At 48.4% G+C, this 22,407-nt stretch overlaps 1 protein-coding gene across 1 annotated transcript in view; it reads right to left on the minus strand.

The window, feature by feature from the left end:
* Positions 1 to 22,407, minus strand: part of DYNC1H1 (dynein cytoplasmic 1 heavy chain 1) — a 2,031,190-nt gene that overhangs the window by 468,560 nt on the left and 1,540,223 nt on the right. Inside the window, exon 65 of the mRNA XM_069637760.1 lies at positions 3,240 to 3,400. Coding sequence (XP_069493861.1) covers positions 3,240 to 3,400 — 161 coding nt within the window. The remainder of the gene's footprint in view (positions 1 to 3,239; positions 3,401 to 22,407) is intronic.

Here is a 22,407-nt window from a genome sequence, read left to right on the forward strand (position 1 = left end):
TATGGATGTTAAAATTTTGACAAAAATATTTGCAAGAAGATTGAATAGCTTACTTGCAAAGCTTGGCCATAGAAATCAAACAGGTTTTCTAAGTGGAAGGAATAACGGTGACAATTTACGCGAATTACTTGGTCATTTATCTAAAAGAGACATTCAGCTGATGTATATACGGCAATTAGTATAGACGCAGAAAAAGCGTTTTTGCATCAGGTTCTGCTTAAAGTTAATTGTGGGACGCTTTTTATTGGACTTTTTAGAGCCCTATATGGAGGTGCAAAAGTGATTTTAACTGTCAATAGGAATTGTTCCAATTGCTTTGAGATTCTGAAAGGTACTAGGCAGGGTTGCCCGTGGTCTCTGCTACGGTTTGATTTATTTATTGAGCCTCTCGCCATTATGCTTAAAAATAATCCCGATATAATGGGTATTCCTTTTGGGGAAAATGTATCAAAAGTTCTTTTATACGCAGATGATCTCCTGGTCCTGATATCAAACCTCGAGCAATCATATCCTGAGCTTCTACGGACATTGCAGGAATTTGGTAGATTCTCTAATTACAAAGTTAATGTTACCAAGACTTTGATTTATCCAATTTCCACTTCGTGTCATAGGGGGCTGTTTGAGGTGGGCCGGGAGATGTGGGCTGATTCAGGTCTTAAATATTTGGGAATTCATGTAAACAGGTTCATTGAGTCTTTACTTACAAATAATATTCACTTGAAGATTACAGAAATAGATAGGCTCTGCTGTAAATTAGAGAAGTTAAAACTGACTCTGTGGGGTAAAGTTAGTGTAATTAAAATGTCACTTCTTCCGAAATTTTTGTATGTCTTTAGTATGCTTCCCCTGCCGCTTTCGAGTAGTGTACTGTTAAGTATTAACAAATCTCTGAACACGTTTTTGTGGGGTGAAGGAAACAGGGCACAGATCCCAAAAGATGTTCTTCACAAATCAGTGCATCTAGGTGGGTTTGGTTACCCTGATTTAAGGCGCTATCACTCGGCTTTTACGCTGCGTGCATTACATCAATGGTTGGCAAATGTAAACATTAATAGTGCAGGTTGGACTAAAATTGAAAAACTAATCTCACCCACTCCGCTGGATATGCTCTTGTTCATGGAGAAAAGATTACCGATTGATACAACTCCACCGTTTATAAAACATGTGGTGAAGGAATGGCGTAAAGGTAATGAGATTCGAAGCGAGAAGTATTTATTGTGTGAAGATTCTTGTCTATGGAAAAACCAGGCTGTGAAACAGAATAATAGGGTTTTGTGATGGGCCTCTTGGCAAAGTGCGGGTATTTGGAGAATTGGGCAAGTTCATGATGGCCAGAATATGGTTGATTTTGAGTTTTTACGCTTTAAATATAAGCTGAAAGCAACTGAGATTGGTTGTTATAATGCGTTACAGGAACTTTTGGGTGTATTATTTTCGCCATTAAATGCTACAACGCATGCTTCACCTACGATTTTGCATCTCTCCAAGGTTGTCCCTTTGTCTGCATCTACCCTGCATAAACTGATTACGCCTTCTACCTCCCAGGTGGCTTCACATTGTGGTAGAGCGAATTGGAACTTTGAATTGTTCATTGTCAGACATTGAATGGAGCATGTATGTACAGGTCCTGTTAAATATAAGGTGGATTTAGACTTGAGATATACACAACAAAGAATTAACCATTATGTATACTGGTCACCATGGAAGATGAAAACTTGCAGATTGAGTACTGTAGACACCTGTTGGAATTGCAATAGGGAGATGGGTAGCACACTTCACATGCTGTGGCTTTGTAGAAAAGTACAGATATTTTGGGATGGTGTTTTCCAGAGAATGGAACTAATCATGGGCCTGCCTATACCTAGAGAGCCGCTTCTTGGAGTGTTGGGTTTAATACCATTAAATATTGGGTTGTCCAACAGTAAAATATTCTGGTTATTTAGAGCTCTCCTAGCTAAAAAACAGATTCTAAAATTTTGGAAAAGTAACAATTCTACCAGTATTGAGGATTGGTTGTAAGTATTGTGCCTTCTGTCCAGGAGAGAAAAGGTATCCTTTAAAACAAAGGACCAGCTTGACAAACATGAAAGGATTTGGGGTACATTTAATGATCTCTATGCATAGTTATCTATTATAGTCTAATACTTTTTTTTCTCTTCTTCCCCTCTTTCTTCCACCTTAATTCAATTCTTTGCTGATAAAGTTAATATGTTATATTTGTATAGATATTCTTTGAGTATTGTATTATTGCATTATATTTTATTGTTGATGTAAAATATCAAATGTATAAATAAAGTATTGAAATGAGGAAAATATTTTTAAAAAAATAATGTTTTAGTACTCTGATGGCCACTGTATATGGGCATTTGGCTTCTTATGTGGTAAAAAGGGCTATAGTGGGTGTGGCCGACCAAGACAACTTCGGGACAAAAGACTTGCTTGGGGAGAGAGAGATTGTTAGAGGGAATGTAGAGAGTAAATGGGAAGGGTGACATAGTAGGGACAGTGTCTGAAAGGCACACCCTAGCAACCTCTTTAGCACTAACAAGGACAGAGTAGAATCAGTTTAGAAAGATGCAGAGGGAGCTTAGATAGATTAGGCGCTCACTAATAATGAGACATTAGACCGTAGGAGACAATAAGCTCTAGATACTAATCTGGGGGATAAGGACACCTGCGCAAGGCTGGAAAACGGTTAATCAAAAGAGTAAGAAACAGCCCTAGCGTCCTATCAAAACATTAAATAAAATCCCTTGAACCATCTCTGGAAGTCAGAGTGTTCTCTTGAGTCATCTGTGACAATTGATGAAGGTCTATTTCGCGAAAGGATCCCATAGGATGCTGCAGGCCGGGGAGGGAATATGCCAGGCTTGCATATGCTTCAGGGACCTCTAAGAAGTGCCAGTAGGTAGGACAACCCCATTGTTGCATGTTCTGTGGATAACTCGGGCAACCCCTGGGCACTCAAAATATCAAACAATTAAAAAAGATATCAAGCAATTAAAAATTCAAACTCCTGCCGTCTTGTGTTTGTACTTGTAAGACAAACCTGCTGTACAGCTACCCCATACAATGAGGATCGCTAAAATCAACTTACAAAAACACATGTAAAAGTTATTGCTAAACAGATGATAGACTTCTGTTGAGAAGTATGAATTGTATTTTAAGTCTAAAATCAGTTTGTGCTTGGTAGCCTTGATCTAAACAATACGGTTACAAGAAGAATCTTGTAAACTTACCTCGGTATCAACAATGTGTGACATGTCCAAAGGTTGATCTATTATTGACATGAAAGATTCTCCAAGAATTGTTGAGACAAATGTGTGTGCCATAGCCAGTAGGCGATCTGGGCGGAAGGCCTGAATAAGCAGCAACCGATGAACTGCTTGTCCAATTGGTGCTGAGAAAGAAAAAAAAAAAGAAACAAAATAAGTTTTTTAAAAAAAAAGGTATGGTATGGAATGCAAAAGATGCAGTTCTCTGCGCATTTCCCATAGACAGGAAACTATTTGTTTTATATCAATCGTAGATTAATGAAACTTTTCCAGTGCTTCAAATGACATGGTGAGAAACATATTCACTATGGTCAACAGCACATACAGTATTTCCTTCCCACCTGTTGCCCTCCAAGTGTGTTTTGAGCCCCCCAACAGAGTCCTTATATCATCCTCTTGTATGATGGTGTTCCTGATACTAAAACATGGTGCATGAAAACAAGGACCAAAAATCACACCCACCCCAACAGCAACACTCTTACCAAGAACCCATGAAATAAAACCAGCCCGATATTCACTTCACTGACCTTCCGCACCCCCTCACCCCATGCCAAATATACTGCTCTCCCTCTATGCTCCTATTTTGTGAGAAGGAAGTTACTTACCTGTAACTCCTGTTCTCCACCATGGATTCACATGCTCCTGAATATTCCCCGTCGTCAGGCTGGGAATCTTTGGTAAAAGAGAAAAGGAGTTTTGCTTTAGCCTGAAGACTGCACTTCTCTATAACCAACCACTGTCCTTTGGGTCATACTGACTCCATCCAATGACAGTCGTCTCCCTAAGCTCCACCCCTGGTGGCCATCTTCAGATTTGGTAGAGCACATATAGTGGCAGCATGAACAAAGAAGAGCCACAGAGGGGAAGGAGTGAGGGCTTGCATGTGAATCCATGCCAGATCCATGCTTGAAAACAGGAGTTACAGTTAAGTAACTTGTTTTTTTTTTCCTGGCATGGATTCAAATGCTCATGAATACGATTACATATCAGTAGATATACACAACCACAGGAGGTGAAAATGCTCAACAGAAGCAATAACTTAACCCTGGAACAGGCTCACCTCAAACAGGTTATTGTAGCACCGTTTGGCTGACCCGGGACTCCTCCCTGGAATCACTCGATGCAGTAGAATCTTGTGAAGGTCTGGATGGACCACCATATAGCAATGATTGCTCTGGTGGAATGGGTTCTCGCCGGCCTGAAAGAGGTCTGTTATCCGTGATTTGATGGCTTGCACTGTCGCGGATAGCGCTGACGAAAGGCGCTGCACCTTCCCCAGGATGGCTGTCACCCTCTCCTCTGAAGGGGTAGTCAGGCATTCGACCGAGTTGATACGGGTACCCAGGAATAGAGCGTTCTGTGATGGCTCCACGCAGGACTTTAGATAGTTGGAGAATCTGAGCTCTCTGAGAAGGCAAATGGTCTCCGCAGTATGTTGGATTGCCAGCGCATGAGAGCCGGAGCGGATGAGCCAGTCGTCCAGAAAAGGGTATACGTGAATGGCCTTGAGACGTAGATGCACTGCCGCCCGAGCCAAGCACTTTGTTACCACCCTCTGGTCTGATTTCAGGCCGAAGGGCAGGGCCTTGAAATGATAGTGCCGTCCCTGGATCACAAACCGCAGGAACTTTCGATGCTTTGCATGAATAGGGACAAGAAAGTAGGCCAGGAAATGCCCTTCCTCCAGCTGGCTGAGCACATGCTGCAAGGTGACTCTCCTGAACTAGGGACGTCTGCAGACCCTTTGCAACACCGTGAAGTGACCACTGCTGTCCTGACCCGGTTTTCTGTGCGACTGAGGTGCTCCGAAGAGGACGACTCCTTCCCTTTGGCTAGTGGGAACAACCAGTCCCAAGAAGAACTTTGAATTGAGCCATCTCCTGAGGTTCCAAGGCCGAAGGGCAGCACCTTGTACTGGAAATGGTAGGACAATCGTGAACCAAAGAAACTTCAGATGAGGCTGGTAAATGGGGACATGAAGGTAAGCATCCTTGAGGTCTAGGGAACACATCCAGTTCCCTGCACACAGAGTCCGCTATGCGCACGTGAGCACTCATCTTGAAGCTTTCGAGCGGTAAAAACAGGTTGAGGAATGACAGTTCCAGGACTACCCCCAGGCCAGCCTGGTTGTTCTTGGGTACTGCAAAAATCCTGGAGTAGAAACCGGAGCCCCTGTCTGATTGAGGAAATGGTTCCACCGTATGCCTCTCCAAAAGAGAAAGGATCTCATGTAAAAGGGCTGGGGACCCTATCTGACGTAGAGGATGGTAGAGGAAAAGGAAGAGGAAAACTGAAGCCTGTGGAGACCATAGAAAGGATCCAAGGACTCTTGAAAAACACTTCCAGCTGTCCTGGAAAAGAGCCAGCCGGGGAGCTGTGTTGCCCGACCATGACGTTGCTGCTTCCTGGCATCTGAGGCAGCGGCAGAGGAGGATGAGTGGAAAAAAACATGCAAAGTCCTCTGCTATTGCCTCCTGTTGTCGCTGGGTGACCTATCAGGCTTCTGCGTACCGTGGTCCCGGATCCCCTTGAAGCTGGTGAAAGCGCAGCGTTTGAAGTCGGTCCTGCCCTGAGACTGAGGGAAGGACTTCTGCCCTGGTTTAGGCAGGATGGCAAAGGACTTGGCGGTTTGCGTGGAGGTGTTCTTTGTCACCTCGTCAATGGAGGACGAATGAAAGGTCCATGCCCTCCAAGGGAAGATCTAAGATCCGCTCTTGCCCGTCGGATGAAAGTGTAGTGGCGTGCATCCACGCCGTCCTTCTCATAATGACCCCCAGGCACAGCCCTCTGCTGGCTGTATTGATGTGGGGTATCGAAGACTCCATGAGGTCCTGCACAATGGGCCGGGCATCGGTCAGACCAGCTTTGAAGGAGGCTTGCCTCGCCAGTGGGATGCCCAGAAGAAAAACTCAGCTCCCACCACAGCCAAAAGGGTGTCTGCATTGGCCTGCCGTAAATGCAGCCCTGATATGGCATAATAACGTTTGCCCAAAAACTCGAGGACCTTGTCCTCCTTGGACAGGCAAATGGAGGAGCCTCCCGAGGAGGAAGATGACAAAGACGATGGTTTTGATTACAGCCATGTTGCAGCAAACACTGAAGAGTGAGGCTTGGGATGGGTGGCCAGGAGCACCGGCTCCCCGTCCGTCAGCTTGAACCTGCTGTCCAACTTCTTGCTCATCTGGGCATTGGCCGTGGGCTTCTCCCAGACCTTTCTCGCCACCTGCAGGACATCCTTCTGGAGCAGAATGCCAGCACGACTCGTGGCAGGCTTGCCCAAAACGTCTGCTAGCACTTCTGACCTCCAGCAGAGGTACCCCCAAGAACTTTGCAAGGCTGTGAAGGAGGTCATGAAAGGCCTTAACAGATGACGAGAATTAATCGTCATCATCGTCCCCCAGCCCCCTTTTTTACAGACCGAGGGGAGTCCGGGGCCTGGGACGCATGTACCAGCGGGGTCCCTCCCTGGTCTGGAACCAAAGACAGGTACAACGGTGGATGGGGAGGCATTGGTCATACAGGATGAGGCAGAGGGATATGGATGACCGGCAAGACCTGGACAGGGGGAGCGACAGGCACTGGCAGTGCTGGAGGAGCAGGCAGAGGGCTCAGAGGTGGAGGCCAAGGAGGCACAACCTGCGGGATCACCTCCTTCACTATGTCCTTCAGGTGCCCATTCATCTGTGGGGAACGCATGAGGAGGAGGAGTGTTAGGCAGAATCCTGTGCAGTGCCCTTAGGGACCACTACACACAATTAAGACTACAGGTGGCAATACAAGTTCTACCTTTAGTACAAGCTTGTACTACTAAGTTATAGTGGTAGCAGTAGCGGAGCAGCCAGGCTTATCTCAAGAGTATATGAGCAGCAGCAGAGATTACACAAAGGGACCACAATTACTGTGACTCAAGCAAACACTGACTCAAGGTTTCATGTAAAAAATAAGTATATTTATTTTTAAACCATTAGTTATAAACACAACACTTCTATTAAACTTAAATAAAAACCACACGTTAAATATACTACAACTAACCAATTCACTTTGTACAGTAAGTCTCAAGGTAAGTACCCTGTGTTGAATGCACTGGTGTTACGAACAAAACATGTTACCGTGAATACAATTGCGATCACTTTTATGACAGTTCGGTCTACTAACTAAACGCGTATCCGTGACATGAAATGCTACCGGGGTAAAAACACACTTAGCACTTGAGATACCCAGACGGAGTTGGAGGCAAAAATCACAGGCAATATTTTGGTTAGGCAGGCAGAATCAAGACAGGAGTTCAAAAGTCAAAGGGCCGGAGCCAGGATTGAGAGACACCGGGGCCTGTTGCCGAGGATCACACAGTCAGATAGTCGAGATTCAACGTAGTCAAAAGTACATCGATATTGTCAATGTTCGGAAGCAAAAGTTATAAGAAGGAGGGAAGACAAGGGCAAGCTTTGGAGATGAAGAAAAGGGGTTCACCCAGTTTCCTCAAGCAGAACACAGTACCTTGTTCCAACGGTGCAGCTGGTGCCCTGGCAGTTGTTCCTACTGGTTTCCCGCAGACCCACGATTCCTGGAGCTTCGTTGTGAAGGAGGTCTGCACCACACAGGATGAGGCCGGCAGCAGCAACACGGAATAAAAGGTGCGCTCCTCAAAAACAGGAGAGGCTCTTCAGGTGGCTATCCAGATCACTACAGCTGTGTGCAGCGATTTCGACCAAGGAAGAGGATCCTCTAGCTGTGGAAGATGAGCTGGTTATCCCCACCAACCTCAAGGAAAGAAGACTCCGGACTGGATCTTCTCTGAGTCGTTGAAGGTAGATAGCTCAGGACTGCAGCAGGGCTTCACCGGGACTGGGTAGTTGCAGCCGTCGTTCTCTCCGCTTCTCGTCGGTTCTTGTAGTCCCAGCGGCGACTCTCTGACTTCTAGCCCAAGAGACCTACCTTTTATGCACAACACCCCCATTCACACAGCCTGGCTGTTAATCACTCAGCAGTGGGGTGTCCAGCCGGGACAACCACCTTGACCAATCATGGCAAAGTGCGACTTAGGTTTCGTAGGATACCCTGTGCAGGGTTGACTACACCCCTCCCTCACATTCAGCCCACCTAGACACCCATGCGCCTTGAGGAGGGCTTCTAGGTAGAAGCCTGCCAAAAGACAGCGAACAAAGAAGGCAAACCTGGTTTGCCGCGCAAAGCAAAACACAAGAAGGAGTTTAACAAAAAGAAATGTCGAATAAACTGCACCGGAGCCAAAAGAAAAAGGATTTGGTCAAGCGGGTTTAAGTTTCTAGGCTAACAAAATAGCCTACAATATTACCACGGTTATATAAAATAACTGCGGTAGAAAGTTAGGGTAGATACCACTGCCACCACCAGCCATGTCTAAATGTTAAAAGAGTGAAACAGTGCTCTACGAGGTACAGATAAAAAGGGATACTAATTAACCCTTTCCAGTACTCCATGGAAGATGGGGTGTACTGGACCTGTGGTAGATTGACTATGTAAAGTTAATGGTAACTTTACCCTTTTCTGTGGGACAGTAGTCGCTTCAGAAAAGGAGTCGGTGGGAGTCTGAACGACAAACCTGTGCCACTGCACAGAAGGTGCTGTGTGACACACAAAGAAGGGGGCTGCTGAAGTGGTGTACTCCAGAGTCCACAATCACAAAAACAGGTGGAAACACATAGCAAAACACATGTAAGAGTGGGGGAAAAGCTCTCACTCTTACCAAGTGGAAAAAAATAAACTCACTAGGTGAGGGAAATTAGCCATAGATGAGAATTCTCCCTAACAAGGAGGAAGCACTAGAAGAAGCGGACCTCGAAAGCCGCAAGGGTCCCTAGGGGGCCAGCCCTCCGAAACACTGGGTCTCCACTCCTGATCGAAGCGCTGAGGTCCGTGAAGCGTGTAGCCGTAAGGCTTCAGTGGTTAGATGTACCCGAGGAGACCAGCTGCCTGTACCATACAGTGCCGCCGCTTCCAGAGGCAAGGGGACAGGGATCTTTTTGCAATACATTCAATGGGCGATAGCACAGGGAGGCAAGAGTCGAATCCAAGATGGCTGCCTGTCTAGCAGGCTCTGCCACGTGCTTATCCGCCATCTTGGGGCCTTGCGCCACGCCCTGGGCAGAAAGGTGTGAATGCCCCGAGCCACGTCCTGGCTCAGACATGGGAGGATATGCCTTGTGCCCTGAACCCGAAACAGAAGCAACAACCTCAGATCACTCTGGTAGGCGCTGAGCCCTCGGACGGCGGGCCGATAGTTGAATCGCCCTCACTCACGGTAGGCTTTGCACGCTCGGCACCTGCGCCAGGAGTCAAGCTCGATTGTGCTAGGGTCTGATTCTTGGGAGTTAGAACGCAACGATCCGTTGGACCTTGCAGGCTATTAGGAGGACAAACTTGTTTGCCACTCCGAGGACAGCCCGGTAGGACCCTGAGCCCCTTGGCTTGGGAACTGGTAGCCTTGACGGCCCGAGTCTGCCCACGGATCACCCAGAAGAGCCCTAGGGCCCCTTGGCTTGGGAGCCGTTAGCCGGCAGCCTTAGAGGCATCAGGCCTGGCAGAACCCGAATCCAAGAATCCTTGCACGAAGGAACCCCTGGGAAGGAGTCTCTGCGATTCTTCAAAGCAGGGTCACCGAGAGGGCTGCAAGCCGTGCACGCGTCCCAGAGAGAGTGCATTGGGGTCCGAGGCCGGGAACGGTCGCATGAGGCACATCTCGTGAATACTCATGCAGCCCACCTGCGCCGCAGGAGGCGAGGCAATAAGATTGAAAAACAAAACAGGGAGCAAGCAGGAAGTAAAAAGTTCTCTGCGCCTAGTTGCCAGGTCCGACAATGTCTGTGTGGAAAAAGGGACTGAGATGAGGCGCTGGAGGGCGGGGCCTCAGAGGCTGTGCCCCACTATATTAAATTTAATGGGTAGCTCAATTTTTCACTGCCAAAGGTTCCGGTACCGTCCCCATGTTGGGGGGACTCCTACAAGGATGTAGGAACGGGGCGGGACATATGAGTATGCTTAGCATGAGTTGAGTTCCAGGTGCTCAGGCTCAAGTTTTATGTGCTGAAAGTATTGATATCCAGGCGTAGTGCATGTATCGATGTATGTTTGGTTAGGTTGGACAGGGTCAAGTTGGTCAGGAAGCGTGTTCAGGGCAGTCAGTCACAATCAAGAGTGACTGCAAAGGTCATTGTGTTTTCCCTAAACTCCCCCATCCTATCCAATCACGTTACCCTAACCATCGTTCCACTTTCCCCAACTCACCCTACCCATCCACAAACTCTCCCTAATACCTCTTCCTCCCTCATTGGCTGCCTCGTGGTTACTCGTGTCTCTAGAATCAGGAACCTCTACCAACCAAGGTGGGAGAGGTCTATTCCCATTTGGCTTCTGTGCTTCATGAGGGGGTGTCGATATTCCCCTGTGGGTCTTGACATAATCACCAGCCCCCAGTACAGGTTAATTTACACCACCTAAGCCAAATGTATTAGACTTCACCGCCTTTAGCAGAGGTGCTAAAGGAGTTACAAGACATTCAAGTGGAGTTAGCACACACCAGGCAAGAGAAAACGGCCTTAAAAGCTCAGGTACATGGCTTAATTTCTCAGGGTACCTTTTTACCAGTTGTCCCTGCTGACCCCGGAATGATTTGCAGGGGATCCCAAGAAGTATTTCACATTCTTAATGCAGTGTCAGTTACATTTTCTATGTAAGCGTTTGAAAGTACGCAAGCTAGGACGGCATTTGTTATTTCATATTTGACGGGAAATGCAGGGGCATGGGCGATGCCTTTAGTCCAGAAGTATGACCCCATGTTGTACAATTGGGACTGGTTTAATTCTGAGTTTGGGAGGTTGTTTGATCGGTGGAATGTGTCCCTGGCACAAGATAAAGAATTGTTAGTCTTATGTCAGGTGTGAAGGCATCATGAAGTAGACACAGACAAGTGAATTATGTTTGGGCTATAAACTTTTATTAAATCAAATGTAGGGTTGGAAAAAGGCCTAACTTGCCCCATGCTAAGGTAGCATTTCCCTACCTAAAGGAAACTAAGGCTTGTCTGTGTCAGTAAGTCTGAAACAAATGTCCGTTTGAGTCCAAAACCTATACTTGCCCTCACATCAAATTGTATACGAAGTGTAAGGATGTCCGCATCAAAATAAGTAGTTTTACAAATAAAAGTACACAGCTGCTTCCAGCTCTTGGTTTGTTAAGGGCTTCCCTTCCCCAAGCTTTAAGTGTTTCGCCTTTCCAAAACAATACAATTCCTTGGGACACTTTCGAGCTCTTCTGGTTTGGTTACTTTTCACCAATGTCATATACTTCAATTCCTTAATTCTAGACCCTCAGCTCCAAAAGGTTGATGTGTAGTTTGGACTCTGATGGATGTTAGGCAGAATCCTGGGCAGTTCCCTTACGGACCACTAAAGAAGATTAAGACTACAGGTGGTAGTACAATTTCACCCTTGGTACAAGCCTGTACTACACAGAGTGGTAGCATTAGCGGAGCAGCCACACTTATCTCAAGAGCAAATGAGCAGTAGTAGAGATTACACAAAGGGCTACAATTACTGTGACTCAAGCAAACACTGACTCAAGGTTTTTGGTTAAAAAGTTAAAGTACATTTATTGTTAGACCATCTGTTCACAAAACACTTCACTTCTATTAAATTAAAACCACACTTCAAATATACTACACACATCCAATTCCCCTTGTGCAGAACAATTCAAGGTAAGTACCTTTGGATTTGACAGACCGGTGTTATGAAACAAAGACGTTACCGGGGGTTGTTACGCGATCACTTTTTTGACAGTAATGACAGTTCTGTCTTACGAAAGAGAAGCATACCCGTGAGAAGAAATGTTACCGTAGTCAAACACGCTTAGCACACGAATTAACACAAGAGAGTTGGGGATAAAAATCATAGGCAATACTTTTTTCAAGGCAGATAGAATCAGGAGACACTTTCTAAAACGTAGATAAAAGTCAATAGGCGTGCCCCAGTGTCAATGGGACAGGGGTCCTGTTGTCGAGGTTCACAAGGTTAGAAGAGTTCACGATTCGAGATTGCCAGGAGTACTTGGATATTGTCAAAAGGGAAGCAAAAGTTATAAGAAGTAAGAAAGATAAGGACAAGCCTTTGGGGAGGATAAAAGGGGTTCACCCAAGTTACTCGAAGTCGGACACAGTACTTTATTTGTACGAAGAAGAGCTGGTGCCACTGCAGTTGTTCCTGGTAGTTCCTGCAGACTCATGGTGCCTGAAGCTTCAGTCGTGGGGACAAGGACGACGTCTGGAGCGATCTGCACTACGCAGGGATGAAGCCAGCAGTAGCAAAAGCAACAGTGAATAAAAGGTGCGCTCCTTTACAACAGGAGCGGCTCTTCAGATGGCTATCCGGACCACTACAGCTGTGTGCAGCGATTTCGACCAAGAAGAGGGTCCTCTGCCTGTGGAAGGTGAGCTGGTTGATCCCACCAGGCTCAAGGGAAGAAGACTCCGGATTGGATCTTCTCTTGTCGTCGAAGGGTAGATAGCTCAGGACGGCAGCAGGGCTTCACCGGGACTCGCGAGTTGCAGCAGCCGTCGTCTTCTCCACTTCTCTTTGGTTCTTTGCAGTTCCAGTGGCAACTCAGACTTCCAGCTCAAGAGTCCTGCCTTTCATACCAAAATCCCCCATTCACACAGCCTGGCTGTCAATCACTCAGCAGCGGGGTTGTCCAGCCCGGACAACCACCTCAGCCAATCAATACAAAGTGCGACTTGGGTCTCCAAGGAGACCCTGTGCAGGGGGTGACTAAACCCCTCCCTCACATTCGGCCCACCTAGACACTCGGATGCCAAACGAGGGCTTCTGGACAGAAGCCGCCAAAGGTCTGCGAACAAAGGAGGCAGGCGTGGTTTGCCACGCAAAGTAAAACACAAGAAGGACTTTAACAAAAAGAAATGGCGATAAAACCCACCCGGAGCCGAAATAAAAAGTATGTGGTCAAGCGGGTTTAAGTTTGAGGCTAATATAATAGCCTAAAACAGTACCACGTTTATATAGTATAATCGCGGTAGAGAAGTTAGGGTAGATACCACTGCCACCAGCAAAGTCTTAGTGTTAAGAGAGAAAAATAAAGCGCAGAGAGGCACAGACAAAAGGGGTAGGAATTAACCCTTTCCAGTACTCCATGTAAGATGGGGTGTACTGGGTCTGTAGTTTAAATGTTAATGGCAACTTTACCTGTTTCTGGGGGACAGTAGTCAGCCCCAGAAAAATTGAGTCAGGGGGAAGTCTCAAAGACGACTGTGTCACTGCACTGAACGTGCTGTGTAACACACAAAAAAGTGGGGCTCATGGAGTGTTGTAGCTCCAGAGCCCAAGATCACACAAACAGTAGAAATACACATGGCAAAACACATGTAAGAGTGGGAAAAAGGCTCACACTCTTACCAGGTGAAAAAAATAAACCACAGAAATCCAGCAAAGCTGCTGAGGGACTCACTAGGTAAGGGAAATTAGCCATAAATGAGAATTCTCCCCAACAATGGAAACCAACGACCGCTGATTGCCAGATTGTTGGCCTGGGCTCCCCACCCCGTGAGTGAGGCGTCCGTCACTACTGTTATCTCCAGGCAATGGTTGCCAAAAGGGTTCTTCCTTCAGAATAATTTCCTTGAGGGCCCACCATAGAAGATCCTGTGCCACTTTGCTTGGAACCTGAAGTAGGTCTGACATGTTGCCCAAGAACTGAGACTATTGTGTCCTGAGAGCCCATTGAAGGGATCTCATTCTCAGGCGAGCCTCTGGCACCAGAAAAATGCAGGATGCCATGAGGCCGAGCAACCTCAAAGAGTCGAAGACCGGGAGACACTGGGCACTCTGAAACTTGGAAACCAATTGCAGAATGTCTTCAGCCCACGCCTCGGGTGGCAAGCTCTTTCCCAAGGATGTATCCATTGTAATTGAGGGAGAAGCTCAGTCTGTGAAGAGAGTGGCAGGTGACGTTGAGATGATCCAGGACTTGTTCGGGAGAACGCGCCTTGATCAGCCAATCGTCCAGGTAGGGGCACAAGTGAATCCCCCCTCTCGTGAGACTCGCTGCCACCACCGCCATCAGTTTGGTGAAAACCCTCCGGGCGGAGGTCAGTCCGAATGGCAGAACTCAAAATTGATAATGAGAACCGTCGACGGCGAACCTCAGGTACTTTGTGCTTGAGATGGTTTGGCACATAAAAATAAGCATCCTGAAGGTCAAATGACACCACCCAATCCTGGAGTTGGAGGGCCTGGAGGATCTGAGAAAGTGTGACCATCTTGAACTTTTCCTTCCTGGGGAACTTGTTCAAGAATCTCAAGCCCAAGATGGGTCTCAGGTCCTCTGTCCTCCTTGGAGGATCAGGAAATATGGAGAATACCATCCTTTGTTCCTTTCCGCTAAAGGTACCTCTATAGTACCTTTCACTAGCAGGGTAAAAATTTCCTGCACAAGGAACAGATCTGGAACCTTCAAAGAATGGCTTCCCGGTGGATGGTTCTGAGGTCTCTTAATGAAGGGGATGCAGTAACCTTGGGCTATGGTTCCTAATGCCGAAGCATCCTAAGTAATGGCTTGCCATTCTTTCAGATGCTGAGACAGTCTGCCTCCCACTGGGGTGTCGTGACTAAAGACCTCAGAGTTTGAGGCGGCTGAAGCAGTGGCTGTTGGTAAAGATGTCCCTGCTTGAGTGGGCTTTGCATCTCTCCCTCGTCCACCACGAGGGAATCTTATTTGGCCTCTTTGACCAGCCATTTCTCTCGCTCTTCCAACTCAGTAGTAGTAGCGAAAGGATCTACCCCTCCACGACAGTCCGTTGGGGTGAAAAGGCTGAGGCTACCTTATAGCGGAACCCAAAAATTTGGCTGCCGCCTTCATGGTCTGCAGCTTTTCAAGGCTTTCATCAGCCTTGCTGACAAAAAGGTGAAACCCGTCAAGAGGCATGTTAAGGAGTCTAGATTGCACATCCGGTGCAAATCCAGACTTACTTAGACACGCAAATCTGCGAATCACAGTGCTCGCTGCCATGACTTTGTGATTGCTGTAAGCAGAATCCAGACGCGATTGAATAGACTAGTGCATGGCTTCCTTGCCATCCTTAAGAATGGCTAAGAAACCGTCTCTTTCCTCCCCTTCGGGAATATGCTCAGCCGCCATAGAAATGCAGTCCCATAGAGTGTATGAAAACTTTGCCAAGGCACATTGTGGAGTTGGCTGATTTAAGAGCCATGCTCCCAGAGGGAAATACCTTTCTGGACCAGGCATCTACCCTTTTATCATCCCTATCCGATGGGATGGTTGGATAGGATGCCTGTTTAGAGGTAGCGGTTGCCGCCTGCACCACCAGACCTTCTGGGGTAGGGTGTCTCGATAAGTAGCTGGGGTTGCTACTTGGACAGTATTTTCTTGTCTTATTAACGGCCGAACTTGACTCTGGTGCTTCCCGATTGGCACTTGCTGTCTTCAGAAGAGCAATGTGGAAAGGTAAAATGGGATCCTTATAAAGGATGTTTGTAAGGTCATCTTGTTCAAAAGGGAGGGCAGGTCTGCTCCATCGCAGGTAATCAACTGCCCTGGTCATCAACTGCCTTTAAGAGACATCTGAATGTTCATCGGACTCAGGCTTTCCAAATTCTAATTCTGGTGAAGTGTCCACTCCACTGGCTGTTTGCACATTTTCATAAAGATCTTTCAGTCTGGACTTCTCTGAAATTAAGCTATCCAGGACATTTGATGTGCCATACTGCAAACCAAAGGGCGCATCATTATCAGATGGCTCATTGTCCTCATAAATAGAGGTCAGAGATTTAAAGAAATCCTTACTTGGTAAACATGTGAAGGCTTTTTCAGGTAAAGGCGTTGAAGGCTTTAAAAATTTCAATCCTGATGCCGGAGAAGTCATCAATGTCTTTGAGGAAGACATTTTCGTCTTCGATGGCACCGAAGGCTTCGATGGCGCCACTGGTGACGAGGGGCCCGCTGGCGAAGCTGGCTTAGACGACCTCGACTTGTCTTTCAACTTATAGCTCGAAGGATCCCTCAATGATTTCTCATTGTGTCGAGGCCTCGACGGCTCACAATGTGGATCTGGCCTTCGTCCAGGGATCGAGGGCGCGCAATATTTGGCTCAAGCCCTTTCCTTACCGGCTTAAGACGGCGTGCTAGGGGCATGGCTTGTCGAGGGTTTTTGGCTCCCGAATATTTAAGCATTTCTTGCCTGAATGCTTCCCATTCGGCAGGAGCGGATGCCTTTGTGTGACATGAGATAGCTCTCTCAGGAGGGGAGTCGGACGAGGACGTCGAAGTATGCGACTTATGTTGCCTCTTCTTCGACTAGGAATGGTGAGAGCCACTCCTTGACCTGGACCTTTTTGCCTTCTTTCTTAGAGGAGAGTTGCCTCTCACATCGTCAGAAGACGGCTTCTTCGACAGGGTAGTCGATGGGGATTTCCTAGGGAATCTACCTAGCGCCAATTTCCCCTTCTGCTACTTCAGAGCATTTCTGGTCATTGACATTTTTAACAGGCAGAGGTCTTGTGCTCCACACCGAGACACCACATGCATACTCGATGATGCGGATCGGTCAGCAACATCTTGGCAATGCAGTCTTCCCACTTTTTAAACCCGGTCTTGGAGGCAGTCTGTGTCGAAGACAAAGTCATTTTCATATATTTTGCTAGGAAATACTAAAGCGCGCTGTAGTTCTTGAAGCGTAAGCTTACTCTGGAAAACGGAACTGAAGCCAACGGGCTCTGCTGCGCTATTTATGCCTTAAATTAGATCATCCTCGAGACGGAGGCCCTCGAGGGTCGAGTCAACTGCATAAACGCACAGCGTCCTCTGCTGAAAAATGTTTACGAAGCAGCTGAAGCTGGATATTGAATATCAAAGATGAGGAATACATGGGAGGACACAATCCATTCGAAACGTACTGGCGAATAGCCCAGTGGCACAGATCCTGGGCCTCCCAGGAGAGAGTTGGAGGGGCATCCGCCCTGCTTCCGGATGTAGAACATGGTGGTGAAGATCCTCACCACCTTGCCCCTCAGCGACGGCAAGAAAGACTTGAGGGCCCAGAAGATGGCCCCGAAGCTCCAGGACGTTGTTGTGAAGGATTTTTTCTTCTTGCAGCCAGAGGCCTCTGGTGTGCAACTGTCCGGTGTGTGCTGTCCAACTTTCCAGAGAAGCATCCATGGTGACAGTCTCCTGGTAAGGAGGGACTTGGTAAGGGGGGGGACTTGGAATGGAGCCCCTTGCGTGAGAGGCAAGTGCACGCCCCACCACTGTATTGCTCGTCGGAACTCATCGCGGAGGGCGATCTTGTCCGTCTAGGATCCCGAGGCTTGCAGCCACCTTATACCCAGAAACTCCTCGAGAGGCATTGTCGGTAGCCTGGAAATGAAGATTAGGTTGATGCAGGAGAACATCATGCCCAGCAGCCACTTGACGGCTCACACAGTAGCCGAGCTCGCCGGCGACAGGCACTGAACTTTCCCTAGGATGGCTATCACCCTCTCTTCCAAGGGAGACGCCAGACAAGTTACTGTGTTGAGTCGGGCTCCCTGAAACAGAGCCTTCTGCGATGGCTCCAAGCAGGACTTCGGATAGGAGTGTGATCGGACGAGCCAATCGTCCAGCTAAGGGTAGACGTGGATGCCCTGGAGACGAAGATGCGCTGCCACTGGAGCCAAGCTGTTTCTAAAAACCCTTGGGGCCGATATCAGGCTGAAGGGGAGTGCCTTGAACTGACAGTGTCGCCCCTGGACCACGAACCGCAGGAACTTGCAGTGCTTCCGGTGGGTGGGGACGTTGAAGTAGGCGTCCTCTAGATAAAGGAACACCAGGGAGTTGCCTTTCTCCAGTTGGCCGAGCACGGGCAGCAACATGACCATCCTGAATGTCTGGGATTTCAAGTACTTGTTGAGGTGCATCAGGTCCAGGATTGGCCTCCACCCTCCCGACTTCTTTCGGACCAGAAAGTATCTGGATTACCCTCCTGAGCCTCAGAGGCGCTGGGGAACGGGGTCTTTTGCCCTCTTTAACATGGCGTGGACCTCCTGCAACAGCTGCACCACGTGTTGTTCTGGTCGCGCCACCAGGGGAATACGAGGACACCTGCATTGGAACTCCCAAGGTGTGCTCCTGTTCGGGAGCATCCAGCACCCATCTGTCGGTGGTGATGGTCTTCCACATGCTGAATATCCTCGCCAGCCGGCCTCCCAATGGGGTGCACAAGTTTGGGTCTGAGTCCACATCCAGTTCAGGCCTGTTTCGGCATAAGAGCTCTGCCCTTTGGGCGGCGCGAATGCGGTCCTCTGCTGTCCTATGCCCGTGAGCGACCTCTGTAGGCCTAGAGTTGTGGAGCAGGAAGTCTGCCTATAAGGAGTGGTATATCCCTTGGAGAAACCTGCCAGACATTCCTCTCGATGAACGAAAGGACGGCGACCAACATTGCTGTAGGGTACCCAGCGAATGTGCCATCTCCTTGTCTGACTTGATAATTTGCAGAGACTCGTAGACAGTCTTGCAAAAAGAGGTTCTCTCCATCAAATGGCATGTCCAACACTATGGACTGAACGTCCGGTATTAAATTGGTGTTTTTCAGCCATCCCTGCCGATGAAGAGACACTCTGTTGCCCATTTGACGGTACCCAGTGTCTGCAATGTCCACCGCCACGGTAATGGTGTGGTCCGAGGCAACTTCCCCGTTTCCTGGAACAGCGCCAGAGCTTCTACCTTCTTGTGCGCAGGTAAGAAGTCCAAAATAGTGCCCAATTCATAACATAGTTCCCTGATCGTAGCGGGACAAAATGTCAAGGGTCTTAGCGGCCAAAACGGTGCTCTGAGCAGTATAGGTGATCCTTTTCCCCATCGCATCCAGCTTCTTACCCTCTTAGTCCGGTAGCACCATGGACGGGGACGGTTTAGCCGAGCGTCTCCTGGCTGCAGCTGAGAACACAGTCGGGTGAAGGCTGGGACCTCAGGCACTTCGGGGCCGAGTCCGGAAGCCTATTTTCTACTCGAGCCTATCCCGTTTGGGGGGAGCGGTGCTCGCTGTCTTCATCAGGGCCAAGCCCTCATCCCAGATTTTGTCTAGCACGGCAACTGACACGATGCTCTTTCCTCTGGACTAACGTCGCTGGTAAAGGAATCCTTCCTTTTTAGTCTCCTCAGGCACCAGTTGAATAAGCTTAGAGGCCCTGGACATCATAGCGTGAAAAGAGCTGACCTCATCCGGTGGAGAGGCCCGGTGTGGTTCATCCGCGCCCACTGGCTCCCTGGCAGCTGGTACAAAATCATTGGTGTCCGTCGCCGTAGCCACTGTATCCGTGTGTATTGCTGGACCCTCAGTCGGAGTTAAATCCTGAGCTGGAGGCGGTGGAGGAGCTATCGGTTGAAACCTTGGACCAGCTTGGTCCTTTGACCTGCACTTGCACTGGGGAGGTCTCCCGGGAGGGAGTTGGGGGGGGGGCGGGAAGACAGAGCAGGGCCCAGTGTGGGAGGCAGTTTCTTGAATTTCCTAAATAAGCATGTGCAGCATGGTCAGAATGTCCAAAGACATGTCTCTCGGATGAAGCGTGAAAGGAATGGATGGCAGAGGTTCCAGACAGATGCGCCTCCTCTGGCGAGGTGGGGACAGGGCTCTCCGACCCACCTACCGACACTGGTCCCTAACCCCCTTCGTGGTCCGAATATTAGTCTTTGGGCAGATTATCGTCACCCTTCTCAGAGCTCATACATCTGCACCGGTTTCACCTGTGCAGCTCGTGGCGTGCCCCTTCTTAGGGTCAGTAGAAGCTTTACCCTTTTTCTATGTAGACTTGCGGTGTCCCCATTGCAGGGGTCTTAACCGGAGCCGCTTCACGCCGTGGTGCTAGGGACACCCGAGAGGCAGCCACCGCCCCAACCGTGGGCACGATCTTCGTGGCTAGCCCTCCTTTTGACAAAGTAGTGGTCATCAACAGGGTAGTTGCAGGAGCCTTCGTCGACATGGTTGTGTTCGATGACGAAGTTGTTTTGGCCGGTTGAGCGGTCAATGCTGATGGTGTCGTCGAAGGGGGCAGCAAAGGGCCACCTTTAGATTTCTCCTTATTTGTCTTGTCTGCCGATGGTAAGCAGAGTTTTGAAGGAGTTGAGGACATTCTCTTAGACAGAGCGCCCCTCACTAGTAGACTCGCTATAGAAGTAGTTGGTGAAAGCGACCTTGTCCTTCCAGAGCTGGGACCTCCAGTCATGATTAACACAGTGGGATCAATGTTGACGAGCCTGGCCTTCTTTTGAACCCCTGATGGCTGGGCGTCCTCAAAGGATCTGGACCTCTTTTCTGAGGGAGTTTGCTCGTGGGGGAAGCATGACCATGCCCGGAAGCAGACTCAGAGGCCTTGCCTGATTTGAGCCACGCTGCCAGCCTGCTGTAGCAATCCTTCTTTGTCTTTTTCGAAAATACACGGCAGACGTCACATCCTTCCGCAGCATGGTCCGGGTGCAGGCAATAAAGACATTTATGGGGTCGATCTTCGACGTACACATTCCTCATGCCACATTTCGCGCAGAGTTTGAAGAGGCATCTCTCCTCGCTCATGGTGGAAAGGCACGCAGTAGGCCCAAGCCCGGGCCTTTCTTGAAACTCAATGTAAGATCTGCAATGTAGTATGATCTTCGCCGACTGCGGGTCACAGCTGCCAGTAATCGACATCCGGTCGAACGATGAGACAAAAATTGGTCAAAAAACATTTCTAAAATTTGACCAAAAACTCATAATAGAGCAACGACAGGAAATATTTGTGAGCATGTGAATCCATGCCAGACCCAATTCTGGAGAATAACAGGTTGCCATACCATAGAACTGAGAAGAGTTTGCCTCAAGGAGGCATACAGATTATCTAAACAACAGTAAAGAAAGCCTTTGAATTTATTCTGGGGGAGGATCCAGGCACAGGAAATAAAGAGCGAGAAAAGACTGGGGAAGAGAGAGAGCCAGCTGAGGTAGTACGAAACTTGGGAACACGGAGCTGCAAGAAAGTTGATCCCCAGCAGCAGGGACATCCAGGAACAGTCGGCGGAGCACTGCAGTGGAAGCCAAGCTCCTGACCAGTGGAAGAGTGGGAAACAAGCTAGCAGTGGTGTAACCTCAGGGAGGTGGACCGTGTGGTCATTCAACTGCCCAGGAGCCATGTGGCCCAAGTCTCAGCAGAGCTGCATAGACAAACCGGGGTGAAGACAACAGGAAGCGCTGAAGAGACACGTGTCAGCCCATCACTCCAGTAAGAACCGGCAATGCAGTCCTGACACGCTACAGGAAACGGAAGCAGCGGGAGACCCAGTAGGAGTTTGGAGCAGCTCGGGAGTCAAGAGAACCTCAAGATAATCTCCCTCATCACAGTAGTCATACCAATAGTCAGAATAACCTCTGGAGTAATCTCCCTCATCACAGTAGTGATATCCAAAGATCTAAGGGTCAAGAGTGAATCCGGAGGAATTTCCCTGGTCACAGTGATAATCCAACTGGATTACAGAAGAGACTAGACAATAAGAGCTGCCTGGAAGTAATTTACATAACGTCATAAGACATATAGGCATTGCTGGAACTGTAAGGCAAGATTTCAGGAGTCCTAGGGAAGAAGTGAAGAGAACTTTGTTGCCTATTGCAAAAGACGATCCCCAAGACAGCCTTCAAGGCTGTGCAAGGTGGGCCAGGAGAAGGGAGTCAGACTCCTGACCACACTCTCTTTGTTGAATCAGACTATAGAGCAAAGGATTGTTGGAAAAAGAGATAAAGAATGTTGTAGTTCACCAGGAGAAGGGAGTCATTCTCCTGGTACTATTTTCATTTGGATGATGGACCTTTTTGTAGATTAGTGTTACGCTCACCTGATTCCCACAGGGGTGTCGGGCGGAACTGGACAGCCACGGTCTCCACCAACGTGATGCGTAGTGCAGAGATGACTGACTGGACTGGCCCCGTTCACAAAGCTCACCTTATAGTTTTGAATGATGAGCTCTCCATCCTTCGAGGAACGCAGGGGCGCGTTGATGGCCAGTTACTTCACTGGCTTGAGGATATTGGAAGAGTTCTAGACAAATCTTGGCTCCAAAACTCCTAGCGAAG

Source organism: Ambystoma mexicanum, chromosome 14 (assembly GCF_040938575.1).
Source record: "Ambystoma mexicanum isolate Mex_15411 chromosome 14, UKY_AmexF1_1, whole genome shotgun sequence".
In the NCBI taxonomy this organism is placed as follows: Eukaryota; Metazoa; Chordata; class Amphibia; order Caudata; family Ambystomatidae; genus Ambystoma; species Ambystoma mexicanum.